At 25.4% G+C, this 23,841-nt stretch overlaps 3 protein-coding genes across 6 annotated transcripts; 2 read left to right on the top strand and 1 right to left on the bottom strand.

The window, feature by feature from the left end:
- The first annotated feature begins 87 nt into the window (after positions 1-87).
- LOC127291395 (peroxisomal N(1)-acetyl-spermine/spermidine oxidase) lies at positions 88-6,400 on the top strand. The gene is made up of 3 exons (XM_051320514.1): positions 88-300; positions 680-1,220; positions 1,300-6,400. Exons 1-3 carry the CDS (start codon positions 123-125, stop codon positions 2,123-2,125), a joined length of 1,545 nt encoding a protein of 514 aa, XP_051176471.1. The 5' UTR covers positions 88-122; the 3' UTR covers positions 2,126-6,400.
- On the bottom strand, positions 4,757-17,032 carry LOC127291392 (uncharacterized). 3 transcript variants are annotated; one of them, XM_051320509.1, is made up of 7 exons: positions 15,095-16,648; positions 13,888-14,102; positions 12,670-13,352; positions 11,197-11,619; positions 9,009-9,503; positions 8,667-8,789; positions 4,757-8,577 (listed from the first exon to the last, which is right to left on the bottom strand). In XM_051320509.1, the coding sequence occupies exons 3-7, from the start codon at positions 13,313-13,315 to the stop codon at positions 8,483-8,485; spliced, it is 1,782 nt and encodes a 593-aa protein (XP_051176466.1). In that variant the 5' UTR covers positions 13,316-13,352; positions 13,888-14,102; positions 15,095-16,648; the 3' UTR covers positions 4,757-8,482. The 3 variants fall into 3 exon arrangements, with proteins under 3 accessions (XP_051176466.1, XP_051176465.1, XP_051176467.1); XM_051320508.1 differs by lacking the exons at positions 13,888-14,102; positions 15,095-16,648 and adding an exon at positions 16,880-17,032; XM_051320510.1 differs by lacking the exon at positions 15,095-16,648 and having other exon boundaries at positions 13,888-14,148.
- An 886-nt stretch (positions 17,033-17,918) lies between these two features.
- On the top strand, positions 17,919-22,707 carry LOC127291396 (proteasomal ubiquitin receptor ADRM1). 2 transcript variants are annotated; one of them, XM_051320517.1, is made up of 5 exons: positions 17,919-18,121; positions 18,467-18,583; positions 18,664-19,027; positions 19,168-19,304; positions 22,224-22,707. In XM_051320517.1, exons 1-5 carry the CDS (start codon positions 17,921-17,923, stop codon positions 22,470-22,472), a joined length of 1,068 nt encoding a protein of 355 aa, XP_051176474.1. In that variant the 5' UTR covers positions 17,919-17,920; the 3' UTR covers positions 22,473-22,707. The 2 variants fall into 2 exon arrangements, with proteins under 2 accessions (XP_051176474.1, XP_051176473.1); XM_051320516.1 differs by having other exon boundaries at positions 22,056-22,707.
- Positions 22,708-23,841: the final 1,134 nt, after the last annotated feature.

Below are 23,841 nucleotides of genomic sequence, written 5' to 3'. Positions count from 1 at the left end.
AAACGTTTGTTTTCGTTGTTTAATTTCGGAACAAGTCGATTATTTTCGGATTATATCGTGTATTTCCGTTTGAATTATTCCATTATCGTCGTCTGCAATTTTGACAGCCTGAAATTATAAACATGGCGGCATCCACAGAGGATTCAGTGGATGACCGAAAAATATGCAAAGTTTTAATTATTGGAGCTGGAATGGCTGGTTTATCAGCCGCTAATCATTTGTTAAAAAATTCCGAACCAAATTTTTTAATTCTTGAAGCGCGAGAACGTATAGGGGGACGTATTGTTTCCACACAAATTGGTAAGACGATGTAACCTCAATCCTATATTATTTACAATTTTTACTTTGTAATATAGATTTTTTTTTACTAATTTATCATTTAAATATAGAGATGATTTTTCATTTATTTATTTTTTTTGTCTTGGATTATTAATATAATAATAATTTGATAAATTAAAACTTGTATTTTATAATTTAATAAATAAACAAGTTTTAATGATTAATTAATTATGTTTTATGTTTATTACATAGGAATTATTTCATATTTAATTGAAAAAATAATTCAAATACCACGAAATTAAACTTCGGTAAATTTTTTAGCGAAAAAAAAAATTCAAATTTTATTCTATTATATTTAAAAGAAAGAAAATTGAAAATATTAAAATAACGAATATTTTAGGTGAAGAAAAAGTGGAATTGGGTGCCAATTGGATTCATGGAGTTTTAGGTAATCCGATATTTGAGCTAGCAATGGCAAATGGACTTATTGATATAATAAGTGTTCCAAAACCACATAAAGTAGTTGCAACAATGGAAGATGGAAAACAATTGCCATTTCCAATTTTAGAGGAAATTTATGAGGCTTACGTGTGTTTTTTGAGGCGTTGCGAAGAATATTTTTTAAGTTCATACAGTCCACCGGAAGGGATTAATAGCGTTGGTGCACATGTTTCATTAGAGGCCGATCTTTATTTATCGTCATTGCCATCAGAAAATCGAAGAATTCGACAATTATTATTTGATTGTTTGCTCAAACGAGAGACATGCATTACTGGCTGTGATAGAATGGAGGAAGTTGATCTTTTAGAAATGGGATCTTACGCTGAATTACAAGGTGGTAATATCAGTCTTCCCTGTGGTTACAGTTCAATTTTGGCGCCTGTCGCAAAACATATTCCACGTGATCGTGTTTTATCGCGACATAACGTCACAAAAATTAGGTAATTTTTTTTTTTTTTTGGTTCTCATCTCACAATATTATAATTATTCAATGAAAATAAAATTGCTTTTCTTTTTCAGATGGCGAAAATCAACGACGAACGATTCTTCTAGTGAAAAAGAAAAAATTGATTTAATTGAAGTTGAATGTGAGAATGGAAAAAAAATAGCAGCCGAACAATTAATATGCACATTACCTTTAGGTGTTCTTAAGGAAAAAGCTCAAGAAATATTCGATCCACCATTACCATTGTATAAAATTCAAGCCATAGATCGTCTTATGTTTGGTACTGTTGATAAAATATTTCTCGAATACGAAAGACCTTTTCTTAATCCTGGAATTTCGGAGGTAATGCTTCTTTGGGATGATAGAAAATTGTCGGACGATGAGAAAAAAGATCTCAGTAAAACGTGGTTCAGAAAAATTTATTCATTTACAAAAATTTCGGATACTCTTCTTCTTGGTTGGATATCGGGTAAAGCCGCTGAATATATGGAGAAATTGAGCACAACAGAAGTGTCCGAGGCATGTACGACGATATTAAGACGATTTTTAAATGATCCTTATATTCCCGATCCAAAAGGTTGTTTAAGAACAAGTTGGCATTCACAACCATTTACTCGTGGATCGTATACATCAATGGCCATTGGAGCGAGTCAAGTTGATATTGAGAGTATCGCTCGACCACTCATTGAACCAAATGAAACTAAAGTGAAAATAGCATTTGCCGGTGAACATACGCATTCATCGTTTTATAGCACTGTTCATGGTGCTTATCTCACGGGAAGAACTGCTGCCCAATTATGCCTTGAAACTAGAAAAAAAAATGAAAAACAGCCTCTCAGCATTAATTGCGAAGATACCAGTGATCTTAGTTCCTGGATACAAGGAATTTCTTTGCATTAATACTTATATATATATATATATATATACATATATTTCAAAGAGCTTCTTAATAATTTCAAAAAAAAATTTAATACAACGTAAAACGAATTTCATAAATAAGAATCGCACGAACATTTACAAAAAAAAATAGTTTAAATTTTCATTTGATCTAATTTATATTTAATTTAATTCGCGAAAGTAAAATTTTCATACTCTTTTATTCTTATTTTTATTAAATTGAAATTCTATTAAATAATAATTTTTATAAAATAAAAATTACAGAATATGAAAATTCGGTTCAATGAAAATCGTAACTAAAAATCAATTTTAACTTAATTCGAAATTTGGTTTTATAAAATTCAATAAAATCGAAAATCTTATTTATTTTGAGAAATAATTATGCTCTGTGAATAAAATTAAGGGGCTGAATTTTTTAATAACTAATTAAATTGACAAGAAAGTTTGAAACTTTTACTTCCTTCATTTTAAATACTTTTTATCATTATTTAAAGCACAGGATAGAAATATTAATATTTTAATCTAATACGAATCTACAATTAGATTAATTTATTTTAATGTAAAATTTTTGCATTAGATTTGAAATACGTTTTACGTTAAAAATTAAAGATTTGCGTTAGTATCTACCAAAAGTTAAGTTTTCATAAAATTACTTAAAGATTTTTGAACTTCTTAAGTTGAAATTTTTTTTAAATTTTATTAACTAATATCCAAAAATGGTAAAAAATAAATTCTAATTCAGTTTTCTTTTTTTTAAATTGAATAATACCCGGCAAAATAAAAAATTAACTTTTGGTGGAGATTCGCGATAGGATCATTCTATTTAGGCGTTATTTAATTTTCTTTTTTTTCTACAAAAAGATAAAAATTTTTGTACACATTTTTCACCAACTTGCTGGTGTTCTCTAAATAACACGCAACGAGTTGATAAATTGTAAATATATAGTTAATAATTTTTCGTGCATTTGTACATAAAAAAGATTAGCCTATTTATAAGTTTAATGTGCGCATTTTTTATATAGACTAGATATAATATATTTATTATTATTCTTAATGAAATAATACTGAAATACTAAATATAACATTGCCAGTTATAAAAGGAAAAAAAAGATGTGATACAACAGTCAGACAAAAATTAATGCATTTTTTCTGGCAATATTTTGAATAATTTGGAAAATTATTTGTTAAATTATTATGCAAAGCTTTTCTAGTCGATTATATATCGTTTATCATTAAGTTAAGTCTCTATGTGTTCTTTTTGAAGAACTTTTTTTTTATTATCGCTTTACTTTTTATACTCATGACTTGAAGAATTAAAAAAAGCTTATGCAAATTTTGAAATAATCTGAAAAATTTATATTAAAATAATTATTATGTCTTCAATTTCTAATTTGTAAAAATATTCAAAATTGATGTTATTAAGTGCAGTGAATTTGATATTGATTTTAAAAATCATATTTAATTTTTTGTTATTTGAAACTTTTTGTTTCTTACTGTTTTTCTCAAAAATGTTCTTATATTTGATTGTAATATTATTTTTTAAATAACTGTATTTTTTATTATTTAGTTATGGAAAAAAATTCTAAAATACTGTCGTTGTCGATAAAATATTAATTTAGCGTTTAAAACACTATTTTATTAAAAGTTATTTGAGTTTTTTCTTCTTGACACGTTTTTATAACAAAAAAAAATGATTATTTTTAAGAAAATAATTAACTTTTTATTTTATTTTAATTATAAGTCAAATGTTCATAGTATTTATTTATTTTGGTCTTTTACATTTTCCAAGCATGAGAAATTGCATTTTATATTTTTTGATGTGAAGAACAAATCATTGAAATTAAGTTTTTTAAAAAAAATTATAAACTACAGACGACATAAAAATTGGCATCTATAAATAAATGAAATAAAAAAAAATGTTTAATTGAAATTTTCAATTTTTAAAATTCAATACAACTGTGTGGAAAATGAAATGAAAAATTAAGAGTTTAAAAATTATTTTATTTTAACAATCTGGAAAATGTAACGATATACAAATGTGAGATTCAAACTTAATCTACTCATATGATTTTTTATAGTTATTAAATATTGAATTATTATAAAAAAAGAAACTATAAACGTTACAGAGTTAAATATATAACAAAAAAATTTTTTTTTATCCAATAGCCCTATAATAAGAGAATTACAAATTACTGCAAAACAAGTTTTAAACAAATTGTACAACAAATTACTGTCTATATCACTTTTTTCCCAGTAAATAATATCAATTAAAAAAAGCTTTGGATTCTTGTTATAATTGGACTTTTTGACTAAACAAAAAATAATTCAAGGCAATTTATCTATTAAAAATTTTTATTAAAAATTAATGTCGAAAATTTTGAAGTTCAACTTTTGATTTTCAGAACTAATTTTTATTTATTGATTTACTTTATTGAAAACAATTTCGATAACAAAAACCAATTTTTTTTCAATTGAATTTATTTATCAACACCAATTTTGTCGGCTAAAATAGATAAACTGCCTCAAATTTTGAGAACTTGGGAGACGCATTTAAACATGTTCTTTATCATAATTCTCAAAAAATTTTAATTTACTCCAATGGAGAAAAAAAGAGTAAAAATACTTTGCAAGATATTCAGGATAAAACACAAACATATATTTCACATTGTAAATAATTTTCATAATACATAGTGTATGGATCACTTGTATTTTGCACAATACCAAAGCAACATTCGTATTTTTTTAAATATATTGACTGACAAATCTTAATCGAATTAGTAGTACCGTTCTTTTCTCTTTCGTTTATTTATTTTTTGAATTTATAAAATCCAAGGAAAAAAAAAAGCTATTCATATAGACATCGGCGTTGTGAAAAAAATAGCGTTTGCCTATGTGATTTAAATGCCAATTTCATTTATAATTAATACTCCATAAAGAGATGATGTATAATTTATTTATACACATGTATATTATAGAACAGATATTACAAATACAATGTGAATAAAATAATATGAGATACTGTAAAAAAGAAACTATCAAATAGGATTTTATTTTCTTTCACCTTTCAACAAAACAGCTTTGGCAATTACATCCTGCCTTCATTCTCATTCTATATCATAATATTCACTTTCAGTGTAAAATAACATTTTAAAAAAAATAAAACTTTCAAACAAACTAGTCGTCTATCATGTGAAAATATTGTTCTTACAAAAAAAAAATATATATATATATATAAAGAAAACAATAAATCACTTTTAACTTCATTGTTATTTGTTTTTCTTTTACTTTCAAGCGCGATATATTATCCTACAATTGATAAGCGTTATATATATGAATATATGTAATAAAAATTGAAAAATGATTGGATAATATTAAACCTGTTATTAAATAATACAATATTTTTTCAACATAATGTCGTGTTCCATCAGCAAAAAATTTTTAATGCATCAATTCTCGACAATTATATATTTATTATATTTTACAAAACAAATTTTTATTTCTTTTTTTTTCTAATTTCGTTAAAGAATTTTGATAAAACTAGAAAAATTACTAACACGCAGTTAATAGATATACTAAAAAACACAATTTTGGGACATATTCTCATGACAATAACACTTGTTGCTAATTTAAATAATTATGCTTGGTAATAAAATTTACATACTTAACATTTAAAAAAAATATTCTAAATATATTAACATTGACAAATATTTTTCAATTTTTTTGAATTACAAGTGAGAAACTTAAATATTGCTTATGGAACTTTACATTCGTGTCAAGTCTTTAGTAATATATATTTCTATAAAAGACACTATTCAAAAAATATTTATTACTAATTATTATTATTATTATTATTATTAATAAAATAATAATAATAATTATAATAAAATAATAAAGATTTATTATTCCAAAATTATTTCTTCCTAATAAGAAAATTTCGATACAAAAATTAAAAGTGTCTTTTTATAGTTATTAATTTGAAATTTTCATTGAGTGAAAACAAAATTTTCCTAAAGAAATAATCAACTACATCATTACTATACAGTCAACGAGACAATAATAAATAATCACGATATTCACAAATTTATCAAATTACAAAACTGTTTTTATCAAATTAAAAAAAAACTGTGTAACTGAATTTAAAAAAATAGTTTTTTGTTTTAAATAGAGTTGACGCGTTTTGAATTCTCGAATAAATAAATTTTTCATTTTTTTTTAACAAAGTCAAAAAATGAAACATGTCTGTACAGTAAACTTTTACGCTAAAAAAAAAATGAATTTCTATTCGAAACATAGTATCTTACATTCTATTATGATGCAAATATACTTCATAGGCAATTTCAATTGACGCGAGCTGCACTATTGTGAGCATGAAAAATATTTTTATCGCAGTTAAATGTACTTAATATATTAATAAAATATATATTTAAAAATCAAACGCGACATTATGTAAACTTTAAATGAGAATCGCTACCAGAGCTACATTCTCCAATATTTTACATTAAAATATATATATATATTCTTATTTATATACGTATGCATATGCATTTCTTATAATATATTTATAATTATACGCGTATCATAACTCTTAATAATAATTTTTATAAATTTATATTAAATTTGTCGCTTAATTTTTTTTTACACAGGTATAGCGTTTCATCTGAGGTAGACCAAGTCAGCCACTACTTCATGCTTGAAAGACAAATGTCGACTTTTCGTCAATATAATTTTTTTTTTTTTTAAAAAAAAACCATATAAAAAAATAAAAATAAAAAATTATTTGTAAATTTTATCGAAAACTCGATTTATAAAATAAAAAAAAAAATTATTCCATGTTTTATAAAAAAATTAAAAATGTATTAATCACCATCTGATTATATTTTATAAAACATTTGATTTCATTTCAATTTTTCGAATGTAATTTTCATCGTTCAACTTCAATGTTTTACAAAAAGAAACACAAAAATTTAATAATAAAGACAAAATTTGAAAAGAAAAAACATAAAAATTATATTAAAAAAAAAAATTAAAATTAAATACAAGAATTCTACAATAAAATAAAAAAAAAGTTTAAAAAAAATAAAAAACTTTAAGAATTCCAAGAACGTAGATAACAATTCACGAAAAAACTAAAAAATGAGTCATAACTAATTGTACAGTAAATAAAAACTGTCTTGTAAAAATATATAACAAGTAGAAAATTAATATTTAAAAAAGTGAAATATTATGAAAACAAAAAATCGGAAACGACGAATTTGCAATTTTCAAGCACGGACGCATTTATAGGTAATTATTAATTATAAACTACGAATATGAATTACATTTAATTAATAAATTAATACGCAGTGAGCCTTAACCACCTTCAAAAAAAAGAGAAATAGAGAATTTATATAACATGAAATTATTTGACATTAAAAAATTACATTATTCCTCTATTTTTAACTCTATCGTTCATTCACATATTTTGTTTTCTTTATTAAATCTCTAATTTTACTTTTGATTGGTTGTAGATATAAATATATATATAAAGATAAAAAATAATTTTATAAACTGATAATTAATATTACTTAATTACATACGGTTTGTAAATTTTCATAAACAAAGAAAATATTAATATTTCTTAAAGAAATTACAAATTTTCATAAATTACCTAAAGAAATATTTATTTTTCTCTTTATTCAAGAAAATAATGTTTCTTTATTTGACTGAAATTGGCAATTTTTGATAAACCAAGAAAAATATTTTCCAATTTTAAAATAAATGTTTAACTTTTTTTAAGTAACAATTATAAATTAAAGTTTACAGACATTTAAAAAAATAAAAATTTTAATATTTGTTTCTTATTATAAATTTAAATATCATTATTATTCATTTCGCTATAAATTGTGTAAATTATAAAGTTAAAAAAAACATTTTTTTAAACTTTTAAAGTGTTTGAAAGTAATTTAAAGATACATTAAACTTATACATAAATATATTTCTTTGAAGTATTTAAAAATTAGCAAATAAATGTATGATTAAATACTCTTTAAATTATTATCTTTAAAGTTTTAACAATATTATAAAAATAATTTATTTCAACAAAATAACTTATTTACGTTATATTTTTTATGTCTAACGTAATTATTATGATTTCTTTTTTAATTTTTTTTTTCTTTTTTTTGTTGTTGATATTCATTATTTACGTTAGATTTTATTAAGAGGATTAAAAACTGAAAATGGTTAAAGCTTACCAATAAAATCTAATATTTTGCGACATTTCGGATCATCTTAAAAATATATAGAAGACTGCACTAGCAGTGTTATCGCATGGCCAGCTCTTCATCACTACATACACATAATCACTACGTCGATAAAGATATACTAAAATTCATCGATGCCTCCATCAGGTACTCCAGATCTAACTTTATCCAACACTTTGTTTACAAAATCTGTCGAATGACTCGCTATTCGTACTTCTGAAATTAAAAAGAAGAAAATTAAATAAAATATTCAATTAATTACATTTTCTGAATTTTGATTTATTATAAATTTTTAAGTTACTCACTTGTTGCCAATTTACAGTACTTATCCATTTGCCGTGTCAATTCCTCTTGAACTTCTGGATTTGGCTCCGTTAATTTAGCAGCCAACGTTTGTTTTATTTGAGATATGCCATGAATTAGCCGCTCTATAACAATATGTTTTAATAAAATAATCTTTATATCGAAATTTTTTTACAGTTAACTAAAAAAAATTTACTTATTAATAAATTTTCAAATTAGATTTTTTAAAAACTTATTATTTTTGGAAGACTAAAAAATTCTGTTAAATGAAAATGTAATTTTTTTTCTTCTAAAATTGATTATTTAATTTTGAAAAAATTATTATCAAAACAAATAAACTCAACTGTGTTCTTGTTCAAGGCCATGAAGTTTAATTTTATTTGCTTCATGTTGTGCCTTTTTCTTTAATCGACAAGCGCGAGAAGCCAATTTATTTTTCTCTTTTCTCGTTTTAGGCCGTGCTGTGAATGGCAGTTCCGAAACGGGTGTCATGTCGTTGATAACGCGTGATAATTTATCCAATTCACGGCCAATACTAAATAATTTTCGTGGATTTGGCGTAAGATCATTGCCATCACCTTTTCTTGCTTTTCCACTATGTTTTATACCTCGCAATGCACAATGTGGACTAAACACAGGATCTGTCACCTCATTTAAAACATGAGGATCCTCTAAACGTGCACGAGCAACTAAACGTTGACCCTTTGGACCCTTGGCTTGGACATTATATTGCCAAAAGAATCTTTCTTTTTTGTGTCTTGATTCTTTTGTTGATTCGTTGCTACCGCCACCACCTTTTCCAACACTTCCTTGATCTTCACCGTCACTCCCACCTGTTCCTATACGAAAATTTTGTTTTTTAGCATATTTTCCACGACTTGTAATAATAGTTTTATAAAATTTCATATTTTATTTTCTCTTTGTGTAGTTTGCAATATAATATAAAAAAAAATGAAAATAAATATATATATATATATATATATATATATATATATATATATTGAAAATTCATGTATTTTTATAAAAATAACAATTAACTTGGTTAAAACTGATGTCAATGATAAGAATAGAAACAAGAAAAAAATAATCTTAATCATAATAGATAAGAATGATCTGATATGAATATTTTCTTACATATATTTTTATACGGTTGTAAAAAAGAAAATTTCTTAAAATATTTTCAATATTTTCCTCTTGATTCACGGAACGAATATTTAAAAATTATTTTGAAAGTATTTTCTTTTAATAAGAAATTTTAATAAAAAATAGATATGCGTTTCGAAAGAAATTAACTTTTTTATAATTTATAACAATTGAATCAACTAAATATGTTAATTTTAAATAATAATAAATATTTGCTATAATTATTAATTATAAAAACAAACAACACTAATTATAACAAGACAACAAAGTCGTAAATAAAAAAAATTATTGCAAAAATTGATAGTTAGAAGTGTTTGCAGTTTTTAAAGATTTTAACAATTTTTAGACTTAATCCATTTTAGAATTTACCTAATAATAATAATAACCTTGAAGATCAACATATTTTGTGCACATTGAATGCTATATAAGTTATTCTTTTTTTAGATTTCAATGTTTACTCATAAAAATGTTATAATAAAACACTTTTAGAATAAAAAAGAAAATCTTCTTGAAAGCATGTTTTTGAAATTGTTCTACAGATTTTTAATTAAAAATAAAATAAAGAAAAATTTAAAATATTTCAATCTAAATATAAATATTTCAAAATTCTACACTACATTAAATGTGAAATCTATAATAAATTTTAAAAAATTACATAAAACATTTGTCACATAGATATTGTATTTAAAAGAAAGTGAAAATAAAAAATAGATCAATTAAAAATTGAAAAAAAAAAACAAAAATTGAAAACTACTATATTTTAAATTTAATACTTATGAGCAATTTTAAATTTTAGAGCTTTTATGATTTTATTTTAATTATGTAATTAAATTTGCATAAGCATGTATACTTTTAAAAATGTCAGTTTACCAAATTAGCATATCTAGTTTTATTGAAATATCTTATCTGTATGAAGAAAAAAAATATATTTCTATTTAAAAATTAATCGTGAAAATGAATTATATTTTAATGGAACTTTACGAATATTTGATAATAAGATTTTTTTTGTATTTCATATAATTGATAATAATAAAATTCCTTGTGTTACTTCATGTGAACATAAAACATGTTTTCCCCTTTTTTTCTTCAATATCTTTCTTTTCTATTCTAATACTGTTTGTCTATGAGAAATATTAATAAGGTAACAATATTGAGCACCTTGATGCAACAAACAGACATAGTCCATTAAAATTAAATGCGTTATGTCTGGTTCTTTCATCAAGGTGCTCAATTATAGAGACAATTGTAATTCACAGTAAAAATTTAAAAAAAAAGAGGGAAAAAATTGGTAATCATTTGAAAAAAGGAGAAAAAACTTGTCAAATTAAAGGGGGGAAAAAATTCGAAAAATTATTTTAAAATTAAAGAAAAAAAAAGTGGAATAACTACCATTGTCACTGCTGTAATCATCATAATGATCGCTGTCATCATCGCTATCCTCATATCCCTCATCATGGCTGAGTGGATCAAGATGTCCTAGAGGATCAGGACTTAAAGCACCACCTGTACTCAAACTACTCGTTGAGCCTGCCTCAGTTAATCCTAAACCCGCTGTACTTCCGGTACTTAGTAAATGTGGCCTAGGTTCCCTTCTTGCCCAGATTTGTTCTAATCCCATTGATTGCGTCGGTGCGGACATTGATAGCCTTGAAACTTTACTTTTACTAGACGTGCCAACTGATTCCATTTGACTGTACATTGGACTGGTTGGAGGATTTTCGCCCTTTTTCATCAATAATTCATGTAGAGTCGATTGTCCCGTTGGTCTGCTAATTGGATGAGGAGATGTCGACGAACTAGCCGTGGAACTGCCTGAATTTAAATGTTTATTTGTAATTAAGTTTTTATAATAAAATAAATCAAGTTTTACAGATTTTTAAATAAAAATTATTTTTAAATAAATAATAATTTTTAAATAGTTAAAGTTGAAATTTTTAGTAATAATTGAATTTCAAAAGATTTTGTTAATTTTCACACAATAATTAAATTTTACAGAACTAAAATTAATTTATCAAATAATTTTAGATAACATTTTTTTTTAAAGTAATTGAATTTTCAAAGATTTACAATTTTGATTTTTGAAATTAATTGAACTTCAAGTGATTTTTAATTAAAATTTTTTGATGATTTCTGTTATAAAAAAATTTATTAGAAATTGCAGACAAAAATAAAATAATTTGAAAACATTTTCATTAAAAATAATTGAAATTTTTGCAAATAATTAAATTTCAAGTGATTTTGCATTAAAAAATTTTGGTAATTTTATTTGCTAATTTTTTTAAAATTATAAACAATGATTAAATTTGATAAAAATTTTAATTGAAAAATAGTTTAAGATAATTGAATTTGTAAAGAATTTCATTAAAATTAATTAATTTAGTAAAGAATTTTAGTTAAAAATTTGTTAAATAATTGAAATAAAGAAGATCTGAAGAAGATCTGCATTGTTTACTAAAAAACGTATTTTGTTTACAATTTTTTTTTTAAATGTAAAAAAAAGTCGAAAAAGTGGCATTTCATTAAAATAAGTCGAAAAAAGTCATATTTTTGAAAAAAAAGTCGTATAATCTGAGGCCTGTAAATATACAGAATATTTAAAATAGATGGCAAATTTAAAACTAGACAAAGAAAAAACGAATAAATATATCTGTTATTTGCTTTTTGACATTCAATTTTTATCATTGAATATATATATCCCTTTTATCAAGGCTAATAAATTATAAAAAGATCATCGAAACATTTTTTTTCTACAAAAGTCTTAGAGTGCTCTATTATTATTAATATATACTTCTAAGACTTTTAGTTATTTTCTAATTTTGTAAAATTAAAAAAATAAATAAATTTTTGAAAAATTTAACTTACCTGCAATATTACTTGTGCCAGGACTGGCAAATGCAGAAGGACTAACCGCCTCTAAACTGTCCATGAGACTAATGCCACCATTAAGATTAAAACCCGTGGTATTAACAAATGTTGGACAACTGCGAAATGATTGAGCTGATTGAGGAAAGCTACTTGGTGCAAAACAAGGACCACTGCTACTATATAATGAACTGACTGATGGCACATTATCGGTTCCTACTCTAAATTGAATTTTCTCCTCAGGCAAAAGTAAATCATCAAAATTCAAATCACCAAGGAGAGTATCATCATTGGCATTAAGTTCAGCGAGCGTTGGACCCTGAATGAGATCGGCTTTATCAACTTGAAAAATATCGTCGTCGTCCATTTTAAAAGAAGAATCCAATTGAAGTGGATCAATTTTAAATGGTGAATCCATTTGATCGGGTCGTGTACCCCAAACGGAATTTATTGCCAATGGTGACGGTGAAAATTGATCGTAAACACCACGTATACCACGATGTCCACATGGTATTGGAACCGATGCCGATGTCCCCATTTCCGTTGGAGGTTCCTGTTTTATTGATTCATGTTTAATTGAAAATTCATCCATTGCATTACTTCCTACTTCGAGGAAAAATTCCTGATATACCGATGAGTCCCCCATTTGTAACAGGAATTTGTCGAAATTATTTTTGTAAAACCTTGAAAAGAAAAGAATTTTTTTAATCGCTATGCGCTAATTCAATTTAATTTATAGTTTTAATTTCCTTTTATTGTATAAAAAAAAAGATTTTAAAATCGTGCAATTTAAATATAAAAAAAAAGTTTCACTTTTGAAATAAAAATGTTCAATTTTAATATTATAACGTGATTCTTTTTAAATTGTTCTCTCTTCACAATCTCAAGGTTATGATAAATTAACATTGTTTTAAGAAAACTTAAATTTTTTATTTTATGTCTTGCATCAACCACACGAAAGAGATACGAAACGAATAATGATAAATCAATGTGTTTATGAATAATGTATTTTTCACCAATCTCAAAAAAAAAGGTAACAATTGTTAATATTATATAAATATATATATGTATACAGATCTTGCCACGTGTTGACAAAAAGTTACGTGATTTCAATTCAGAATTACATTATATTCAATTTAAGGAAAAATAGATTTTAATATTATAATGAGAAAATGAAAAGAATTAGATTTAGATAATTTAAAAACTATTTTTACAAACCACTTTCAATGGATGAGCATCTGAGTTTATTCCTCGAGTCTCTTTGTTTACCTCGAATAATCCAACTAGAATTGCCCCACTACTCTCACTATAACTTGTTTTTTTTCTTTTTCCATGAGTAGATATAGAAACACACTTTTGGGGGAAAATCGATTTTCACAATATTGTACGAATAGATGTATAAATTATTATTATTCAGGAAAAAAAACAATTCACTATATATATATAGTGAACATTAATGAAGCATTGATATGATTATAAGGCCGCGTCTACACTAGGTAAAATTTTAGTGGAAATTGTGTAGTAGAGTGTAGTGGAGTATCGTGTAGCTAGTGTTGCCAACTGCCGCGAGAGAAACTTCAACACACACTCAGCGGCGTAGAAATAGCCTCAAATCAGCAGATATAAATAATAATTATTAATTTAAATAATTTAAAATAAAAATAGGGTAAGTATACCAATTACGGCGCGTTCATAAAAAATAACTATTATTACTATTATGTTTAATATAACTGTTGCAAAATAATTAAAAAGAATTATTTTAATCTTTTTTGATAAAATTTCTAATAAAGATGTACATTTAAACAATTATTAATTTAATTACGTGAGATCAAATTTTTTCCCTCGCCGTAATTAAAACAGTCTTAAGATTTTCATTGGCCTTAATTACCCGAGATTTTTATTTATTTATTAACATTGAAACTTGTGTATATTTTAGTTGACGACATTCGCAAAAATTCAAATTATCCAGAAATTAAATTATTAAATTTTTATGTTCTTCAAATAAGCGTGTAATATTACAGTAATATTACGTGCTACTTTGGAATCTATTTATTTTGTATACTATAATCAATCATTAAAAGTAATCATAATTTTACATATTAAATTTTTTAATTTCATTTCATTACAATAAATAGCAATATATATCTAAATAGCAACTAAACTTGCGGCAATACGAATTAAAATATTTTCGAAAATAAATCAATTATACAACTTAATGGTTTCAAAGTTAATAATATTAACTTTTTTATTATTTTTTTATTTAATTTTTATTAGGTATGCGACGAACGATAAAATGATGACCCACAATTTGAGGCTATTTTCTACGCCGCTCAGTGTGTGTTGAAGTTTCTCTCGCGGCAGTTGGCAACACTAGCTACACGATACTCCACTACACTCTACTACACAATTTCCACTAAAATTTTACCTAGTGTAGACGCGGCCTAAAACGTGTAAACGATGATAAATATTGGAGTAAACTTGTGCGCGCTGCAGTAGTTCGAGTCTTCTGCACACTCTAAACATAAACAAAGCAACTAGACGTTGGTAGGGAGGGTCCATCTGTGACCCGATGGCACTTGATGGCGCGTGCTTACTGGCGCTCACGTTCTTAAAAATATTGATAAGCGCTTATGAAAATTGAAAAAGCAGGAAATTCACGCATTGCATTACTGATACGCGTGTATATGCCAAGTTCGCGTGGGAGTACAACGAACCACTTTGAATGACAATGCAAACTATTTGAAAATTAATTATATACAAATATATTGTTCACATCACACCGATTATACATTCCAAAAAAAAGAATAATAATAACACATGAACAACGCTTGTCAACTTCACTTTTCTTACTGATGAAAAAAATATATACACGTCTTGACTTGTCTTGATTATGTTCTGTCTCAGTCTGATGTTCGAAGAATCAAGTTACATAGCCCTCGCTCGCTTGTTCACGACCTGCGCGCCTGATGACCATGACTTTCGTCAGCAGCAAAACATCACGAAATATTAATCTATATAGCTATCATTTTTCTAGCATTCTTTATTTTTTATTATTGATGTTTGCTTAATATTCAATAATGACAATTTTTTTTTTCATTTGAATATTTAAAATCATGTTTTTAAATTCTTTCCTATTAGAAAAATAACAAGTTATAGGTATATGTTTTACATACACGAGAAGAGAGGTCACATGAACAACGTGAGCGATCAATCGTCAAGATTTGCTTGCCACCTCACGTCAAGGGAATTTCAAATTTTGTCATATACACGGGAAAACAAAAAGTTTTTACGCCTTTGCACGTGACAATAAATTTTTTTTTTTTTTATTAAATTCTGAAACGATTGTAATTAATTGTATTTTTGCAACGGGAACACTGGAGAGTAAAATAATTTCAAGCAATTCACACTACTGGTTTGACTGCATATCAACACTTGACTCTCGAGGAGGAAACTTGAAAATAAACATTAGACCGTAGATCACTTTCTTGAAGCTGCGTCATGCCTACGTCACAAGTGGGCTTTCAAATCGCATACCAATCGCTCTCGTGTGGTATAGTAGTGTATCAAGAGTTCTCGCACGATGTACTGTTTTGATTATTTTCATATGCAGAATTTTATAAAAATGAATATTGTTTTAAATTCAATAAATTAAAGTTAATTAAAAATTAATATTATTACTATAAAGCAAATGAAATTAATATTTTAAGAGACAATGTAAGAAAAAAATGTACCGAATTGTAAATATATAGAAATCCTTTCATTTTCAATATAATTGTATCCCTTTGTTCGATCGTTGCGCGACTTGATGCAATGTTACTTTCGTGTGGTTGTGTGTTTTGATATATTTAGGTGATATCATTTTTAAGTTCCATGAGCTATAATTACGTAAACAAATTGATTTCACACATATACACACTCTCATTCATTTATTGGAAACTTTATCAAAATGTACATCGCTGATATATATATATTGACAATTTATCAAAATGATATACATATTTAAATAAAATGTTTATCTGCAAAAAGAAATGACACGTGTGTGTTTTGATCAATTTGTATATGTAATAAAATTAAGTTTCACTTAAAATAATTATTTTAAAATAGCTTTAAAATTCAATTCTTTTTGGCTATATTTCTATTTCATTTATAATTGCGAAATGTGTCAAAAAATGAATAACAAAATGATTTATTATTAAATAATTTAACAAACCTGTTTGACATTTTTTTTTAAATTTAGTTGAATTTGCATATTCAAATTCCTATGTTGAATTTCAATAAATGGTTGTAAATATTTTTTATGGCACACTTTATCTCCATTTAGATGTAAATATTAAAAAACTTTTGTTTTGAAGTTTAAAAATATAACCTTAAAATTTTAATGTTTTGCTACTCGCATTGTAAAGGAAATTTTCACTCTACCACTTAAATGATTTAATTATATTCACTGTATTTTAATAGTTCACTAACTTAAAAAAAAACAAACAATTTATGTTTTCTAAACAACCATAATTTATAAATTAATATATTTAATTTTTATTTAAAAAATAGAAAAATTACAAAACTGCTGTAAATATTCAGTAACCTTTTTAATCTTTTTGATTAGGTTCATATTAAGTCATTTTCATACCTCCTTTCCTTTGTTCTTCTAATTGACGTCAACGGCAGAGTTACCAAAGACCGTCACCAAACGCAACTGCGCTTGCGCTACTATACTATCTCATGGGTAGAAAAAGGCGCTCTTATTTAAAATACCTCTTTTTCTGTGGTTTCCATAGAAAGAAAAAGGAAAAAAAACTCATACACCAAAAAAGTGTCTACTACTATTAAAATGTCGATTATTTGTAATTTCGATCAAATAAAAGTTCGACCATTTGGAATTTCAATCACTTGGAGTTTCTACCTTATCGAATGTCGATTATTTAAAGTGTTCAAAAAAAATGGGTAAGGATTTTATTCCACGTATAATACAGTCGGATTGTCCAGATAGTTGTTTGCCAATCTATTTATTTAATATCCGAGTCAAAAATTTGAATTTGAATTCAAATCGCTCAATTTTATTATAGCGACGGTGCTGTTCCATGCGGTCAATATACGAAATTTCTACGCTCGTTAAGTCGTTATACAAGAAAATTATCGCCATCTTTTAATTTCAACTACATTCAGCTTTGTCATCTCTTAGAAGCTGTTTTGTAAAATTTTTCTAAGTCAGTTTATAAGTAATTATTTTCTTTTATTTAAACGTGTATAAAAAATGTCGAGTGGAGCTCTTTTTGGTAATAATGTTACTCGAGGCGCAAGTAAAAACCTCGTTGAATTTAAAGCCGGAAAAATGACAATGAAAGGCAGCAAGGTTTATCCAGATAATAGGAAAGGACAACTTTATGTATATCAATCGGATGATTGTTTAATGCATTTTTGTTGGAAAGACAGAACTTCTGGAGTTGTTGAAGATGTAAGAAAATTATAATAATTCAAATTTTTATTAAACCAATGCATTTACGAAAATGTAACTTATGAAGTTGAATTTTGTTTTCTAACCTTAAAATAAAGAAACTTAGATTAATAGTATAATTTAATGCTTTTTTTATTTTATTTTTATACTTTTTACAATAATATTGGTTTGATAATATTGCATATTTAATTTAATGTTATTAAACATACAAATTAAATTTAGTTTAATATTTTCTCTCATGTAAGGTTATGTTGGATGATTAAGCATTTTTAATTATCATTTTTATTGTTTTTGTTTTTATTGGAATTGGAATTTTATTTAAATTGCAAATTTTTTGTTTTTTAGGATTTGATTATATTTCCCGATGACTGTGAATTTAAACATGTTCCTCAATGCACTACTGGTAGAGTGTACCTTTTAAAATTTAAATCATCTAGTAGAAGATTCTTCTTTTGGCTTCAGGTAACTTTACTATTATTTTTAACTATATTATTAATATTGTTTAATAATATTAAAAAAAAAATAATATTGAATTTATTTAGGATCTCAAAACTGATAAAGATGATGAGCACTGCAAAAAGATCAATGAAGTTCTCAATAATCCACCAACACCAGGTTCTCAAAGAAGTGGTGGTGCAAATCCAGAAGGTGATTTACAAAATCTCCTGAATAATATGTCACAGCAGCAATTGATTCAACTTTTCGGAGGCGTGGGACAAATTGGAGGATTAGGAAATTTATTGGGAACAATGAATCGACCTCATGGCACTGCTCGAACAACAACCACGACTTCCTCGACGCCAGTTGCAACAACTATCGTCACCAGGCCACCTGCATCTCAAACACCTGCACCTACTGCCACAGCTTCAGCTGGAGCTGCCACCACCGAAACATCCAGATCAACTGGTGATCTACTGAAGCTTATTTATAATTCTAAAATTATTATTTTTTTATTTTAACACTTTAATATTTATACTATTTTTCAATTCCTTTTGTTTTTCTTTTTATATGTATTTTTATATTTAAACCATATGCTTTTTTTATAGGAGGTTCTAAAACTTCAAGTAGAACGACAGCACCAACTTCTGGAACAGAAGATGATTCAAGAACTCCAATCAGAGTCAGTGATTTAGTACAATACCTTTCTGAAATACCAACGCCTTCCGAGGGTCGAACTGATCAGGTAATTTTTCACTTTTATAATATTAAACTTGAAATATTTTTTGAAAAAATTTGAATTATTTTCTTACTGCAAATAACAAACATATTCCTACAGTCTTAAACGATTCATAAGAAGAAACTTTCTTATTCAATTCTTTAAGTTTTAATTTCATTATAGAAAATTGTATTGAGTAATTGATTATTATTTGATTAAAAAATAATCGCATTTTCTTTTTCCAAATGGGAAAAGTATTTTTTTTTAAACAAATTAACTTTAGCGGATATTTATTTTGAACTTTTAAATAAAAAATAAGCAATATTTATATTATTATTTTAAAAATTAAGAATATATAATTTTCTTTAAATTTATCTTTTTTCATTTAATTGAACTTAAAATTCAATTATTTTCATAATTAAATATTAATCAAGTTCAATGATTTTTATTGGAAAATTAATTTATACTTTTAATTAATTAAAAAAATATTATTAAATTATTTTTAAAATGTAATTCAAAATTTTTATTCAACTTTTTTGAAGAAATATATAAAAATAGTTTCGATATTGCGATTTAGAAAAAAAAACCTAAAATGGTTTAAAACTGTTTTTTAAATAAATACCTCTGTTCTATTAGCGAAAACTGGAAAAAGTAGAGAAATTAAGTTATAATTTAGAGAAATAGATAAAAAAGAATTGAAAAGAAACGAGAAGTGTTTCAAATTTTATGTCAATCGAAAAATCGTAGATCTATTATAATAATTAACAAAAAATTTGAATTAAAAAACTTTTAATTCTGAAAATTATTGAATTTACAAAACATTTGAATTTGAAAATTATGAAATTACAAAATACAGTGCAACCTCGCAAACATTCATTTTAATTTCGTCTATAAGTTACATATATATAATATATCATTTCGGTTAAATACGGAATAATGTCAATCATAATTTTTAAAATTATTTTGTAAAATATTTAAACTGAGAAATTTGATAATTTCTTTAAGTGAAATTATTTTAATTTTATTGATGGGATAAAAAGTGAAAGCTTAAGCTCTTGAAATTTACGTTGTTTTTTGAATAATAATTTATTTTCCGACATTATTGAGAGGTAGAGCAGTGTGCGAGGTCGCACTGTACTTTAATTTTATAACAATTGAATAGTGAATTTTATATTATAAAATAATTGAAATTTATATTTTTAACTTTTAAAGAACAATATAAATCTAAAGCGTATGTTTAATTTATAATAATTCTTTAATTACTGTTCAAAATTTATAATTTTTTCAAAAGAATATTTGGAACAATGTTCTTTTTTCATTTCATTTGTAAAAAATTATTTGTTTCTTATCACGATGAAAGTTTAGGACTTTTCTAAAATATGAAAAAATGTTTTTTAAAAATTCAAAAGAATCTTTTGCATTTTTTGTTTTCTTATCATGTTTAATATGCATTTAAAAGAAGAAAAAAAGCATTAAAAAATTTTATATTGACTTATTATTGTTCGTTATTTGCAGATAGAAGTTTATACTTTGTAGTTACTTAAGATTTTAACTAACTCACAATTTCTATTTAAAATTCTGAGATTCTTATCCGAGTTTACTTTGATAAGATTATTCAGTTTTCATACTTTTCTATGCAAAAAGTCACAGACTTATCGGGAACCAAACAATTGTAAAGCGCAATCATTTGCATGATTTTCATAAAAATTCTTCTTTTTATCATATTTAATAGGTAAAATTCTACAATAAAAATGGAAAACAGTTTTTAATAAAAAAAAAAATATTAAAATTTTTTTTTCTAACAAATTTATTAAATAATTTGTTTAATTAATTTAAAAATCAATTTTATTTTAAAATGGATATATAATTTTTGTTAATGGAAATTATTATTTCGTCACATTTTATCGGCAAATCAAAGAATTACGTTATTCACAAGTTATATTTTTTTGTAGATAATTTATATGATACGGTAATTTCATTTTACGTTACTCGCAATAATAATCTTGTTTCTTATCCAGAAGTATAATTGGTTTATCACCTCGTTAACAAAGTTATCATTTTTGTTCTTTAACTTTGGCAGTATTAACCTAGCATTGATAGAATAGTCTTCCTTTTTCTAAAGCATTAAATTTTTTTTTTTTTCAATTCTATTACTATTATTTTCCAATGTTCGTAATTAAAAAGAGTACGTATTATCTATATATTTTATTATATCGAAAAAAAATATTTTAATCACCTGTTTGGTAATCTTTAAAATTTTTTTACTTTTAGATAAATTTCAATAAACTGAAAATACAGTGATTGCGCTTTACTTGTATGAGGAATTGTCATTTTGAAATTATACCATGTGATTGAAAGACTAAAGAAAAAAATTTTAAAAAAATTTTATTCTAATTAAATTCATATTTTGGGAATTATTTCCTTTTTTTTTTGTGGAAAATTTGATAACAAAATTTGACATTTGGTATTCTTTCAATGAAGAAATGGAAAAGTAATCAGAGGGAAGATTTCCCTCTTCCATTTATAGTTGTTGCCACTACTTGGAAACGGTGAGTGTTAAGGTGAAAAAAAAAGAAAGAGAAACAAAATAATTTTTCATAAAGACATTAGCGTTGGTATAGGCAAAGTGGCATGTTTTTGACACTGCTCAGTAGTGTTCTTCGTATGAACTTCTCCTGGCTCTCGGAGGCTTTGGCTTTGCTGAGCAGTTGGAGTAGTAACTCCTCCAGGTTACTTTGTTGTTCTCGTTCGGCTACAGCACAGCTTATTGTCCGGCAGAGGGGCGTAGCAAGCGAGTTGACCAGTTCCATCCCAGGGGCGATATCGTCGACCGAGAACCTCGAGTTAGAAATGAAAGAACACTTGCCACCCGGGGACAACCTCTGTACCACGCTATCGTCTCCTCAGTTCTCCCAGGCGCTATCAATGTTCTGGTCTGCTTTGCAGTCCGGCCAGGCTGGCCCAGTCATCCGTCAATTTGGCCTGGGAACGCAGGCAGTCAATGCGGCGACCAATGGAAATCTCGAGGAATTCGTGAGTGCCCTCGAGTTCGAGACCAAGGATGGCCAACAACAACAACAGGATCGTAGCGAGCAGGGAAAGGATGACAAGAGTAAGAAGCAACCTCCTCCATCATCGGGAGCTGGATCCACTGATAAGAAAGATGAGGATGACGAGGGAATGTGTTTCGATTAGGACTGGATTTGATTCGACACTTCTTTTTTTTATTTTAATTTTTTTTTTTTTTTTTTTTTTTGTAATGTCTGTGTGTCGTGCGAAGTAATCTGCTCTGGATATACTGGTAACTTGAATAATTATTCTTACTAATGCTTCATTACGACTTGTGTATCTCTTTGCAATATCGATTTAAAAAAAATCGTAGCGTGTAAGTTTCACATTATATAATAAAAATTGTTTTGTTGAAAGATGATATATAGAATCTTTTCATTTATTTTGATTTTTTCTATTTGCATCATTGTCTGAATTGAAAAAAAGACAGATATTGGAATTTTTTTTTCATTGTTTATATTTTTAATTGATAGCTTTTTCTTTACTAATAATATATTTTAGTATAATTTTGTATTTTTTATAGACTATTTTTTTAATCTAATTCAATAGAGAATAACATTTTATATAAATTTATAGAATTTTTTATTGAATGAAAAAATTATATTAATTTGCTCTCATGAATCAATTTTCTTGTTGTTAATAAAAATCAGTTTTTTCTATATGGTTTCATTTTCTATAAAAAAAATAGTTTTTTATTCTATAATTGAAAACTTTATTGTTTTATAAATAGAGAATTGAATCTTTATCAATAAAAACATTTTTTTCTTTTATTATGTTAAGGCAGGAAGAAAAAATTTTATTTTTCACAAATAAAATATTGATAAAAAAATTTTTCTAATTTTCTGTATTAACAAATGGGAAATAAGAAAATTCTGACAATTTTGCAGATAACGTTGACAGTCCAAGTTATTGACATTAATATCAAAAAGAATTACGTTTTTGACAATTTTTGCAGAAATTCCAGATTCCTGTACTGTGTTCAAGTGTTTTTCGTCGTCTTGTCCAACTATATAGCAACAAATTTGTAAATTGAAAATATTATCGTTCGATAAAATATTCAAGGATGCCTTCAAACTATCTTCTGGTATGTTGGGAGAATTAAATTTCATAAGCTGATACTTGAATTCGTTTTTAAATAAAATATTTATACAAATATTTTTTTTTTTAAACACTAGATTTGAATTTTGAAAATTCTTTCTTTAACATTTGATTGTTGTATATTTGGTTTGAGAATTGAATTCATTTTTGACACAGAAAATTTTTGGCAATACCTCGCGAATTATTTAATTTTTAATTTAATTTGAAATTTTCCTTTTGGACACTGCTTATTTTTAACTGTTCACAATAAGATGTTTTTTATTCAACTGTTTTAAAATAAGTAACCTACTCCAGCTAACAAAAATGAAAATAATTTAGTAAGACATTTTCTTTTTGTTTTTTACTAAATTAATGTCTATTTTTATTTTATGTTTAGTTGAATGGAATTATAAAAAAT

The sequence above is a fragment of the Leptopilina boulardi genome, unplaced genomic scaffold, assembly GCF_019393585.1.
Source record: "Leptopilina boulardi isolate dan_hultmark-lab unplaced genomic scaffold, ZJU_Lbou_2.1 LbouV2_137, whole genome shotgun sequence".
Lineage (NCBI taxonomy): Eukaryota > Metazoa > Arthropoda > Insecta > Hymenoptera > Figitidae > Leptopilina > Leptopilina boulardi.
The sequence above is the reverse complement of the archived record's forward strand: the minus strand, read 5'-3'. Positions and strand labels throughout refer to the sequence as shown.